The 14,072-nt window shown below is 39.1% G+C and overlaps 1 protein-coding gene across 3 annotated transcripts in view; it reads left to right on the top strand.

Annotated features, from left to right (window-relative positions):
* The window catches only part of unc5cb (unc-5 netrin receptor Cb), a 146,048-nt gene that overhangs the window by 129,717 nt on the left and 2,259 nt on the right, over positions 1-14,072 (top strand). For all 3 annotated transcript variants that reach the window (XM_050052914.1, XM_050052913.1, XM_050052915.1), the window contains 6 exons: positions 1,514-1,601; positions 1,765-1,936; positions 6,767-7,000; positions 7,689-7,838; positions 7,928-8,092; positions 9,402-9,580. In XM_050052914.1, the coding sequence (XP_049908871.1) occupies positions 1,514-1,601; positions 1,765-1,936; positions 6,767-7,000; positions 7,689-7,838; positions 7,928-8,092; positions 9,402-9,580 (988 nt within the window). The remainder of the gene's footprint in view (positions 1-1,513; positions 1,602-1,764; positions 1,937-6,766; positions 7,001-7,688; positions 7,839-7,927; positions 8,093-9,401; positions 9,581-14,072) is intronic.

The raw sequence follows: 14,072 nt of genomic DNA, 5'->3' as shown, positions 1-14,072 counted from the left end.
ATGAAGAGAAGAGAGATCATTGATTTTAGAAATGAAATGTCACACCATTTCCTGATGCCATAGGAGAAGGCAATAAAGTGCCATAGTTTTTATATGTGGGGCTGAGGGGAACTGCGATTATTACTATACTTCTCTAAGAAAAATAATTACTGGCGCAACATACTGTAGGATATATCAATTTTTGTACATTTTGTATGAGGAAGAGCATTAAACCTGTAGTTGGTAACGTTTTTAGAAATAAGTTTTTGTCATATTTGCTGGAACTGTTACTACATCCTCACAGTAGTACATGAGGCAGATAATCTGTGGGAAAAAATGGCGCTACTCTTCCTCCCTGTAGTGCTTCTCATGGCATTTACATGAGCTCACTGCATGTGACTGAAAACAGCCAATCAGAGTTGAGGAGTCTGTAATACAGCTGTCAATCATAATAGTAACAACTTTATTTGTATAGCACAGTTCATACAGCAAGTGACAAAACAGTGCTTTACATTAATAAAAAGAGAAAATGCAGATACAAGACAACAAGATAAAGTAAATAAGACGCAAATACACAACTACACAAATACATAAACACATGTCCTCTGGAAGGCTTTTCCAGAAAAGAGCTCCAGAGACACAGAATGCAGCGTCACCGTGCTTTTTAGTTCTACTGTGGGGGCCATTAAGTCGACCAGGGGTAGAACATCTTAAGGATCTAGAGGAAATATATCTAACCAGCATATCAGAAATAATCAGGAGCCAGTTCATTAAGAAATTTAGATACTTTTAAAATGAATTTTAAAATGAACAGGATGCCAATGAAGAGCCATTAAAAGGAAGTAATGTGTCCTTTTTGACATTTAGTGCTGCTGGGTAGATGTGCTGCTGTATTTTGGATTATCTGTAGTTTGTTTGAACCAGTCATGTCAATCACTACTTGTGAACGATGGTCAAACTGTCAGACTAGTCAGTGCTGATCAGTTTTTGCTACTGCATTGTCTATGTCTCACCTCTGTTACTTTAAGAACATACTTTAGTGTACTGTTTAGCTGCAAAATGACAAAGAAGGTCCGGCCAGTGGGCTACTTCCAACATGGCGGCTGGGTCACAAAATTTCTCATTTTACTGCTAAACAGTACACTAAAATACATTTCTGAAAACATTTGAGGCAGAAATAGGCAACGTAGTAAGAGAGTCTTGATTCATGTATGACCAGCGTTGCCTAGTTTGACAGTTTGACTGCAGTTCATGAGCCATGATTGACCAGATTGACAGCTGCATTAGAGTCTGATTGGTTGTTTTCATTCAGATGCGTTGGATTCTTACAAAGACCATTAGTTTTTATGTTGGTCTGATGTCCCTGTCTGTGTTCTCTTTGACATTACACTTCACTAAAGAAACCTGTAAGACACAGGTATTGCATGCATTGGCAGTAGAAATAGTTGTCAACAATCCTCTGGTCAACCTGACTACTCACCACTCTCATGTATGTCTGTCTGTTTGTGTGTCCGTCTGGTTTTGTGCTCCCCAGGGGTGAGTCTGCTCATTCCAGCAGGGGCCATTCCTCAGGGCAGAGTGTATGAGATGTATGTGACGGTTCAGAGGAAGGACAACATGAGGTACAGTACGCAATGCCGCCTGCCACATCACTGCCCCAGAGCTGTGTTTACCCCTGTCAGCTCCGCCATGTCGCACATACACCAAGACTTCTGTCACAGTGCCACTAAACAGCGTCTCTTTGTGTGTGTGTTACTATGTGTGTTCCTGTCTGTGCACCTCCAGGCCCTCGGTGGATGATGGCCAAACAGTGCTGAGCCCCGTGGTGAGCTGTGGGCCCCCCGGGGCCTTGTTGACTCGGCCCGTCATCATCACCATGCACCACTGTGCCGTGTTTGACGGTCAACAGGATTGGCTGATCCAGCTCAAGAGCCAGTCACAGCAAAACCACTGGGAGGTGAGACATGGTGTCGACTCTAATGTCTATCAACATGCTCCAAGATTGAAAGTGTGCTTTTGGCAGTGTGTGTGTGTGACGTATTCAAATGACCTGTTTGCTACCTAAAATAAGATTGATCGTGACACAGGTGTGATTTATCCATTAAATAATCCACATTTGGTTGGGTGAAAATTCTACCCAGCCAAAAGCAAAGGGGAAAGGTATGAGGGAAAACAAAATGATGAAATGTCACGGGACGATAGACAGCACGAAGGAGGTGAAGGGGATCAACTCCCCCAGCTTTGTTTGTGCAGCTCAGCACTGAGAGTGAGCTGCTGTTGCAACCAGGTGCTGAAATAGTAAACCTCTGATAGCAGGGAATGGGTAGGGACTGTTTTTCCCCTAGACTGCTTTCTTGTACCTTTATGAATGACTATTTTTGTTTGGGCATGCCATTGTGTGCGTGAGTGTGTCTGTGTGCGTGTGTGTGTGTGTGTGTGTGTGTGTGTGTGCTGTGTTTGTGGTTTTGGGAGCCCTGTGCCTGCAGGCTCCATCATTAACAGTGCTGATGATGATAAGTTGGGTTGCTGAGGGCAGCAGTGTAAATGTGTTCTGCCTATCCCCTCGCTCCTTCTCTTCCTCACTTTCTCTCTCTGCCACACACACACATGCACGCACACACAAAAACAGTACAATTACCACAAACAGATCATTTGTAGAGAAACTATGCCTCCACCTCCACCACAAAGGAAATGGTCCAGTCTTCATCTCGTTCCCCAAAATTCTTTATCAGTACTATACCTCAGATAATAATACGAGGGACCTTGTTGTAGGCAGTTATTAGCATCTTTTTCTTACCTGCCAAGAGAGCATTTCTGGGTAAGCTTTCCTCGTGGTTAATGAACTCTCAAAGGCAGGATTGTGCTGAGACCTTTTTTAAAGTGGAAGGTGCTCAAAATATAAAGAGGAGCCATAATCATTTGTGTAGCAGCAAGGCCTAACACAGGCAGAATGAAGAGCAGTAGGAAGGCAGTACAGAACACAAAAATGCTCCTTTTTCTGAAGAATTTGTGCTTTTGCCTACATATGCTCATGGCCTAAATTAATAGGATAGAAATTCATAGAGGGCACTGCTCTTGGGGAGGGTATTTAAGAAACTTTTGACGCACTAGTTGGAGCCAATGCAGGCACACCGCAAAGGCCAGTCACATATTGAAAATCCAACTACTTAGTACCGTGCTATATGTAATACGTAACCCTCTGTCAGCTCATTATTGAGTAGCAGCTTGATAACATCAATTTCAGGAAGTCTTTGCACAGTCTCCACTGCTGATGTGATGATATGACTCATGGAGCAGAGAAAAACTGCCAGAGTGGCTCCACATGCCTTCGTGACATTGATGAATTACTCAGGGGGCAGCCAATAAAGCTCAGTGTAAACTGAGTATTTTTAAGGAGGAAATAACTATTGATCAAGGGCGACATTGACGGGGGGCCGTGTGTGTGTGTGAGTGTGTTGACACAGACAGTCTGAGGCAATCTGGACGTAACCAGTTGTCTCACCGGTCAGTATGGCTCAGGTTTGTTGCATGGCACGTTTGCTGCTGTCCTCCTTGAAAAAGAAATCTTGTTTTTATCTCAAAGGGACTTACCTGGTTAAATATGGGTTGGATAAAAAATAAATTGTCACTGGCTGACATGTACACCAGCATGACACAGGAGGAGTTAAGTGAGCGCTACACATGCTGTACGTTGTGGAGTCAGTTTTAACCCTAAATATTGAGAGAAACAAATAGCTTTATTTCCACTTTTGGAGGATCTGATGACGTGTCTTGTCATTTCAAATATCGGATGGGACAAAGATCCATATTTCACATATTGGAGGGGACGTACGCCCCCCGGTGATTACACGCTTGCTATTGATTACATCTCTGACCTGTCAGAGATGCAGATGGTAATATCCAAGGCGACGACAGCTTCCTTTATATGAGCTTGTCTTCCCACTGAGGCTAGCCTCCGTGCTGCATGTGTGAAATATTGCTTTATATGACGTGCTCTGTCAAAATGTGTATTCATCACCGCAGTAGAAATAGGAGAGATGAGCTCCTCTGAAGAAGTAATTCCCGGACATTTATATATATAGTCATCACCACCTAGTGAGAATAATCAGTTCCATTGGCATCCAAGATGCCACACCCCTCCCCCTTCAGAACATACACATATACACACACACACACACACAATTGCACTCATAGTGTCACTGAGGGAACACGGTGTTGATGATGATGAAGACAGCAGGTCATATAATGAGGAACATGTGGGGCTTTCTGCTTCAGTAAGTCTCCTACAAAGATTTATCCTCCCACGCCTCCGAGGAGGAAAAAAACCCCTCTGCTGATGAATACAGTCAAAAATTTGTGAATAAATTATGCCGGGTGAATATGTGTGTGTGTTTACATGTTTTATTGTTTGTGTCTGCACACATACGTAAGAAGCCAAAGCCTACTTTTCCACTGTGTGTTCTAATTATCCTCCAATAAGGAGCCCCAGTGCCATCCCCCAGGAGCAGTTAAAGCGTCTAATGATCAGCCATAATACTGCTGTTAAACGGCCTAGCTCACAATAAAATACTGTAATTCCTTTTCTGTCTCTCATAATAGGCTGAATTAATGCCAATGTGCTGCTCACAGGAGTGTTTGGATTAGAGGGGGGAAAGACAGGGAGAGAAAGCAAGATCAAGGGAGATTGAGAGAGGGTGAAAGCCTCCTCAGACCAGACGGTCTTAATGAAAGAGAAATATGTCTTGGCATTAGCGCTATTACAGGGGTCAACTGCAAATGGTCCAGACACTCAATCTTCTATTAACATCATACACACAAAGGCAGGGTGTCGGACATAAGTAGCACACACTTGCTAAGTGTAATATTTTAAAGAATAAGCTGATGTGAAAAGGCTGTGACCCCTGTACTGTCTCCCTTGAATTTACATTTAAATTCAGTTCAGAGTGAATTAAATAGAATTTAAATGCTCTGTTAAAAAAAAGTAATAAATGAATTCAGCATTAAACTGGACAAGCCAGTTATTCTCATCTCTGCCTTTAACTTAGCAATCGATTTCTGATGTGACAACAAAAATGTACATCATACATGGGCATTGTTACTGAACAGCGTGCAACAGTGCAAGTGAATGACTGAATAACTACAGATGTGACAAATTAGGTTTAAAGGAACAGTGTGTAGGATTTAGTGGCATCTAGTGGTAAAGATTGCAAATTGCAACCAACTCAAACTTCCCCCATGTGTCAAGCGTGAACTCCCGGTCAGGATTCCTTCAGTGTTCATTGATCAGGAGATTGTCATCAGGAGCCAAATTTTCCGCAGAGTATGCTTCTGATCCAAAACCAACAGACCAGGTAACTGAAACAGATAAAAAAAAACTGAATAAAGCAGTTTCATGCTTAAAAAAAGCAGTGTTTCTCCAATGCTCTTCAGCTCGCCAATGTGTGCTCACCTTTTTTCCCTGATAACATTTAGGAGGTTTTTACCAGGGGCTGAATTATCCTCTACTTCCTCTACAAAACAGACACTGTAATTTCAACTGGCAAAAACACTGAATAAAACAGTTTTAAGTAAAAAAAAAAAAAATAAATCAGTGATTTGAAATCAGAAGCTGCTAACCACAGTTGGCGAGGCAAAAACGCAAAGCCTAGCAAATAGCAGAGATTTCCTCTACCCATATGAAGTCAGGCTAAATCACGCATAAGACTTAAAAAAGCTATTTTGTGGAGGCTTTATTGTCTTCCCAATTTATTGTTTCTTATCTGTTTAATAAGATAAAAGCTTCGTTTACACTGAGGGAAATGGTTTCAGCTTACAAAAATGCGTCTCTGTGATGTTTCTGGGGAGGTGCACGTCAGGCTACGGCGAACGGTACGGTGTAGGCCCACGTCGACACGGAGCCCACGCCGTAGGTACATCGTCGATTCGACACAGGAGTATAAATCCTGTTTGACTCTTGGTTGGGACAGTGTTTGGTTTGTCCCTTTTGGGTTACTATAGGTAACAAAAACAAGCAGAACACAGTAACTCACAGAAAATTTCACTTATTTAATATGGGTAAAAAATGACCAGAAAGGGACGTGTTTCATCTACCATGGCGTTTATCAGGGCCTTTATATTTTGCCCATATTAAGCAAGTAAAATTGTCTGTGAGTGCCAGTGTTCTTTAAGACTTTAGGAGCTGTGCACGCTTCTATTTTTCACTCTAAGGTAACAAAAACACAAAGATTCTTGTTTTCTGTTGATTATACACTAAAGAACACATAGTTACTATATTATATTCCATTTTTACCAATATATCCACATTGGACCTTCAAGTACACTGTTTATAAGAGCACACACACACACGCTATATTAATGTAGTCACCATACATTTTTCTCACTTTTAAAACTGATTGAACTGACTAACTGACTGAACTGTCTCTTTCTAGGAATGAAAAAGCATTAAATTAGATGTAGAAGAACATGATTATAAGTAATAATTGATAATAATAATCATGCGTCTTGGAGACAAGAAAGCAAGAACAGTGTTTTTCTTCTGCTATTAATTGCTATACATACTTGTCAACAAATGTGAATATATAAGAAAAGTTGAGGGGGACAGAGCCAGAGTGACAGCATTAGCAGTGCTTCTTTTGTTCTCATCTCATCCCTCTATATAATGGTATTTCTTCCAACCGCAAACCACATGTCCACCACACAATTACGAAACCCTTGACTGTTTCTGTTTTTTTCAGCTTATTATCGCCCACACTTGTGTCACTTCTTCTTTCTTCCTGTCCACATGTAGGATGTGGTGGTGGTAGGAGAAGAAAACTTCACCACGCCGTGCTATATCCAAATGGATGACGAGTCCTGCCACATCCTGACAGAGACACTGGGTACCTCCTGCCTAGTGGGCCAATCTCTCAGCGCAGCAACCACCAAGCGCCTCAAACTAGCCATCTTTGGCCCTGTCACCTGCCCTGCCATGGAGTATCACATCAGAGTCTACTGCCTGGACGATACACAGGACGCCCTCAAGGTAAATACACAGAAGGTTGCGCGTGTGTATCCGCTCTTTTATCTCTGTTTGCGAAAGGTTATGTAGCAGAAATTAAATGTGTTTGTACGCATTAATGATGTTTGTGGGTGTGTCATTTTGACTGAATTGTTAATGTGTGTGTGTGTAGGCATAGCCGGCAGATGAGCTGTGGGAGGCTGAATGAGAAATCTTTGTGTTGGTGTGTCACAATAAGGGGAGATGAGCGCTTGCGTTTGAAAAGCGTTGCTGCTCCTAGAAAGATGTAGCTGCTGCGCCAACACAAAATAAGCCACCTTTATCCCCCTACTCTCCTGTTGTCTCCCTCTGTTTAATACCTCTATCTACCTACATGGAGGAAAGATAAGGACGGATTATTATTCTGTGCAGGGATATTAAACACGGTTATTAAGTTTGGGAATGGGTAATGAGAAGTGATAGTGATCCCGCTGCAAGGACATTGAAGTTGGTTTCAGATGGCAGGTCTAGATTCAGGTTCATAAAGCCCAGAGGGAAAGTGATAAATATACTATAAAAACATTTCATTTGTGGATTTACACAACAGAATTTGCAAGAAACTGCTGCAGCAAACAACAACAATTTACAGCAGCACAAAAGTAGAAAAATTATTTTGAGGTCAGTGTGCATGGCGTCATATAGTTACCAAGTGTGTGTGTGTTTGTGTATTCAGGAAGTCTTACAGATGGAGAAGCAAATGGGTGGGAAGTTGCTGGACGAACCAAAGACTCTCAACTTTAAAGACAGCACCCACAACCTGAGACTTTCCATCCACGATGTCCCCCACACATTGTGGAAGAGCAAACTACTAGCCAAGTACCAGGTAAACCACTCATTCACCCTTTCAGGAAGAGGACAAACATTTCCATGTGACAGCTGAGTAAATCTTTTCCACTCTCCACCTCTCTGCAGGAGCTTTCCTTTCAGCAAGTGTGGAGCGGTTCACAGAGGAACCTCCACTGTTGCTTTACCCTGGAGCGCTTCTCTTCCAGCACTGTGGACCTGGCCTGTAAGATATGTGTGCGCCAAGTGGAGGGAGAAGGACAGATTTTTCAGCTGGACACTATGCTGTCAGAGGTAGGGCTGATAAATGAAGCCTAAACTCTTGCATTTAATTTGGCGTAAAGGGCTTAAAGGGACAATTCAACCGTAAATCAGTGTCAGTGTCGGAGATATTGGCCATTGAGATGTCCGCCTTTTCTCAAATATAATGGAACCCATGTGGCACTCGGCTTGTGGTGCTCAAAGTGCCATTAGCTCGCTCAGTGGTGCTAAATGAGCTAGCAGTAGCTGCATGTTTCCCTCTGTGCGGTGATTCGGTTGGGTGTGGTTCGGTATTAAAAAATAGTGCCTACATAAAACTGCGTATATCAAGGCCTGTGTATTATCATGAGTAACTGAGTCATGATTTTTGGAAAGAGACATTGCAGGTCAGTTTTTCAAATGGGGTCTTTTTGCACTTTGAGCACCACAAGCCAAGTGCCATCTTGTTTCATTATATTCAAGAGAAGGCAGACATCTCTTCAGCTGATATCTCCAACTCTCGGCAACTCACACCAAAACACTCTCGATTGAAGTAGCACTACAGGTAAGAGGAAAAGTACGTACTTTTGATTTTGGGGTTAACTGTCCCCTTAAAAGAATGACTGTCCTTGTTTAGATATGAGCAATGCATTACAAAAAAAAGAAGAAGTTAGGGTTAGGGTTAGGGGTTTTGAACCTTCTTGTCACCTGAATTTGTCATTCAGATATTATGCATTCCCTCTCTCACACTGACCTCCTTATCCCTCTGTTGTGAGAGATATTTGAATGAATGTACCCTCTCTCCCATGTCCTCTTTCTTCTTCTTGCAATGCTCACAAAGAGTGACAGGGTGGAAGACGGGGAGTCTCGACCCCGCAGCCTTCATATGGTCCTGCCTATGACAGGCCAATGCAGAGCAGAGGGGGAATAATCACCCTCTAGTCGTGCTGCACTTGTTTCACAAAGGCCATCTGGCCAGGAGGATAGAGCTTGAGGGATGGCGGAGCACTCAGGCTTTGTGCTCAGTAATGAGATGAATTACAGTACATGCAGTGCAGAGCTGTGTCCCTGCCTGGCCTCGGTTCATTTGTCTCTGGGTCTTGCTCTGGTTTCTGTAGCCAGACCTCCAGCACTTAATCCTCCAGATGTAATATATTTGAAAATCACTCAGCTTGCATCAATGAATGGATGGCGATAAAATGAATAATTTTCGCTTTTTATACAACCCAGAAACAGAAATTTTCTGTGCTACAAATCAATTTGAGCTACATTATGCTTCGCTTTGTGAGATGGTGTTAAATTATGTACATGCTGAAAAAATGCCTCTGCTACAGTCTGTCTGTCTCTCTCTCTCTCTCTGCAGGACTCCCAGAGTATTGACACGTCTCTGCTGGACCCTGCCAGTAACATCACGACACTGGTGGGGCCCAATGCCTTCCGCATCCCTGTCTCCATCCGACAGAAATTGTGTGGCAGTCTGGATGCACCGCAGACCAGGGGAAATGACTGGAGGATGTTGGCCCACAAACTTAACCTTGACAGGTGGGTAGGGGAACAGGACTGTCTGAGAGAGAACAGGAGTGAGACAGTGACTCAGATTCAGGCCCTCGGCGGTTACAATCTGGCCATGGGAACAGGCTATGATCAGACTTTGCTTACTTTCTGAGGGAAAATGAAACAGGAGAAATTAAGAAATACTTGTTAATTGTGTTAAAAATATTTATACACAATCTTACTATTCACAAAGTGGTTGATGTGCAACTTCAGCTACCAAATCCTTTTTTCATTGGAAGCAAGGAACAAGATAACATGCATATTAAAACTGTAGATAAGTGTTCTGTTTTTATTTGATTTTGATTATTCTGTTGGAATGTGACTCATTTCGATAATCATCTGCTGAATTGAGATTAATTGAGCTAGGCTGAGCTGAGACAGAGAGAGAGAGAGACAAAGATAGAATGATGCTTCTCTTTTCAAAACGTCACCCATGTGTCTTTGATAGTCTTGTGTGTGTGATGGAGATACAGTGTGTGTCCATTTATAAGGTCCCAGCTCAGCGGGGCGGCCTTATCACATGCAGCAGCTGCAGATTGAAGAGACCACTGACAGAGTGTGGCGTGAAGGAAGACGTGCGGGGGAGAGACTTGAACCAGCCTCTTATTCATACTGATGATACAGACAGAGCTGTAATGTGTGTACATAGGGCTTGTTAGTTTCATTTTTTTTTTTCACATAATAATCCAAGTATTTATGATTGCTTATTTTAAATATCAAAAACTGACTGACACCTGTGTCAAAAATAGGATTTTAGAAATATCCTTTACAATATAAATGCTCTTAAAGTTATTTGAATTTATTAGGTAACGTAAAGACACACTTGTATAACCATAGTATAGTATGTCGTCCAAAATCATGAAAAAAACGTCGTAGTATATACTATGATGTTTTTTCATGGTTTTGGAAGACATACTATACTATGACTTTTTTCATGTCTTTTGATAACATACTATACTATAACTTTAAAAAAAAAAAAAAAAAAAAGAACAGTTTTTGGGGCATTTGTGCCTTTAATTGANTTTGGAAGACATACTATACTATGACTTTTTTCATGTCTTTTGATAACATACTATACTATAACTTTTAAAAAAAAAAAAAAAAGAACAGTTTTTGGGGCATTTGTGCCTTTAATTGATAAGACAGCTTAAGTGTGAAATGGGGGAGAGAGAGGGAATAACATGCAGCAAATGGCCAAAGGCTGGAGTCGAACACAGGCTGCTGCAGCAGCCTTGTACATGGGGCGCCTGCTCTATCCACTAAACCACCAATGCTCCTTTACTGTGATTTTTGACATCATACTTTCTTATGACTTTTTTTCATGGTTTTGGACGACATACTATACTATGACTTTTTTTCATGTGTTTGGACGACATACTATACTATGACTTTTTTTCATGGTTTTGGACAACATGGTATACTATGACTCTTTTTCATGGTTTTGGACGACATACTATACTATGACTTTTTTTCATCGATTTCGACAACATACTATATTATGACTTTTTTCATGGTTTTGGACGACTTACGATACTATGACTTTTTTTCATGGTTTTGGACGACTTACCATACTATGACTTTTTTTTCATGGTTTTGGACGACATACTATACTATGACTTTTTTTCATCGATTTCGACAACATACTATATTATGACTTTTTTCATGGTTTTGGACGACTTACGATACTATGACTTTCTTTCATGGTTTTGGACGACTTACTATACTATGCCTTTTTTTTCATGGTTTTGGACGACATACTATACTATGACTTTTTTCATGGTTTTGGACGACATACCATACTATGACTTTTTTTTCATGTTTTTGAACGACAAACTATACTATGACATTTTTTCATGATTTTGGACAACATGGTATACTATGACTTTTTTTCATCGATTTTGACAACATACTATATTCTGACTTTTTTCATGGTTTTGGACGACATACTATACTATGACTATATTTCATGTTTTTGGACGACATACTATACTATGACATTTTTTTCATTGATTTTGACAATATACAGTACTATACTATGACATTTTTTTCATTGATTTTGACAATATACAGTACTGTAATTATGACTTTTTTTTCATGGTTTTGGACGACATACTATATTATGACATTTTTTCATGATTTTGGACAATATGGTATACTATGACTTTTTTTTCATGTTTTTGGACGACATGCTATATTGTGACATTTTTCATGTTTTTGGACGACAAACTATACTATGACTTTTTTTCATGGTTTTCGATGACATACTATATTATGACATTTTTTCATGATTTTGGACAATATGGTATACTATGACTTTTTTTTCATGTTTTTGGACGACATGCTATATTATGACATTTTTTCATGATTTTGGATGACATACTATGCTACGATTTTTTTTTTCATGGTTTTGGACGACATGGTATGCTATCACTTTTTTTCCATGGTTTTGGACGACATACTATACTATGACTTTTTTTCATGATTTTGGACGATTTATGTCGTCCAAAATTATGAAAAAAAAGTCATAGTATAGTATGTTGTCAGAATCAATGAAAAAAAGTCATATTATAGTATGTCGTCCAAAATCATGAAAAAAAAGTCATATTATAGTATGTCGTCCAAAGCCATGAAAAAAAGTCATAATATAGTATGTCGTCCAAAATCATGAAAAAAAGTCATAGTATAGTATGTCGTCCAAAATCATGAAAAAAAGTCATATTATAGTATGTCGTCCAAAATCCATGAAAAAAGGTCACAGGATAGGATGTCGTCCAAAACCATGAACTCAAGTCATAGTACAGTATGTCAACAGAATCGATAAAAAAAAAGTCATAGTATAGTATGTCGTCAGAATCGATGAAAAAACGTCATAGTATAGTCTGTCATCAAAAAACATGAAAAAAAGTCATAGTATAGTATGTCGTCAAAAAACATGAAAAAAAGTCATAGTATAGTATGTCGTCCAAAATCATGAACACAAGTCACAGTATAGTATGTCGTCAGAATCGATAAAAAAAGTCATAGTATAGTATGTCGTCAAAAAACATGAAAAAAAGTCATAGTATAGTATGTCGTCCAAAATCATGAACACAAGTCACAGTATAGTATGTCGTCAGAATCGATGAAAAAAGTCATAGTATAGTATGTCATCCAAAACCATGAACAGAAGTCATAGTATATAGTATGTCGTCAGAATTGATGAAAAAAAGTCATAATATAGTATGTTGTCCAAAATCATGAAAAAAAAGTCATAGTATAGTATGTCGTTAGAATCGATAAAAAAAAGTCATAGTATAGTATGTCGTCAGAATCGATGAAAAAAAGTCATAGTATAGTATGTTGTCCAAAAACATGAAAAAAAGTCATGGTATAGTATGTCGTCCAAAATCATGAAAAAAAAGTCATAGTATAGTATGTCGTCCAAAATCTTGAAAAGATAGTCATAGTATAGTATGTCATCCAAAACCATGAAAAACAGTCATAGTATAGTATGACGTCCAAAACCATGAAAAACAGTCATAGTATAGTATCTCGTCCAAAATCCATGAAAAAAGGTCACAGTATAGTATGTCGTACAAAATCACGAACACAAGTCATAGTATAGTATGTCGTCAAAAAACATGAAAAAAAGTCATAGTATAGTATGTCGTCCAAAAACATGAAAACAAGTCATAGTATAGTATGTCATCCAAAAACATTAAAAAAAGTTATAGTATAGTATGTCGTCCAAAAACATGAAAACAAGTCATAGTATAGTATGTCGTCCAAAAACATTAAAAAAAGTCATAGTATAGTATGTCGTCCAAAACCAAGAACACAAGTCATAGTATAGTATGTCGTCAGAATCGATGAAAAACAGTCATAGTATAGTGTGTCGTCCAAAATCATGAAAAAATGTCATAATATAGTATGTCATCCAAAATCATGAAAAAAAAGTCATAGTATAGTATGTCGTCAAAAAACATGAAAAATGTCATAATATAGTATGTCGTCAGAATCGATGAAAAGAAATCATAGTATTGTATGTCGTCCAAAATCATGAAAAAAAAGTCATAGTATAGTATGTCATCAAGAAACATGAAAAATGTCATAATATAGTATGTCGTCCAAAATCATGAAAAAAATGTCATAGTATAGTATGTCATCGAAAACCATGAAAAAAAGTCATAGTATAGTATGTCGTCAAAAACATGAAAAATGTCATAGTATAGTATGTCGTTGGAAATCACCAAAAAAAAGTCATAATATAGTGTGAGGAAAAAATCACCAAAAAAGTCATAGTATAGTATGTCGTAAAAAGTAAAAAAGAAAAAGTCATGTTATGTCATCAAAAAACAATAAAAAAAGTCATAGTGTAATATGTCATAAAAGCAAAAAAGTCATTTTACAGTATTTCCAAAAAAAAGGTATAGCATAGAATTTCATAAAAAAAATGTCATATTATAGTATGTTGTCAGAAATCACAATAAAAAGTCAGTAC

Source organism: Epinephelus moara, chromosome 9 (genome assembly GCF_006386435.1).
Source record: "Epinephelus moara isolate mb chromosome 9, YSFRI_EMoa_1.0, whole genome shotgun sequence".
Lineage (NCBI taxonomy): Eukaryota > Metazoa > Chordata > Actinopteri > Perciformes > Serranidae > Epinephelus > Epinephelus moara.
The sequence above is the reverse complement of the archived record's forward strand: the minus strand, read 5'-3'. Positions and strand labels throughout refer to the sequence as shown.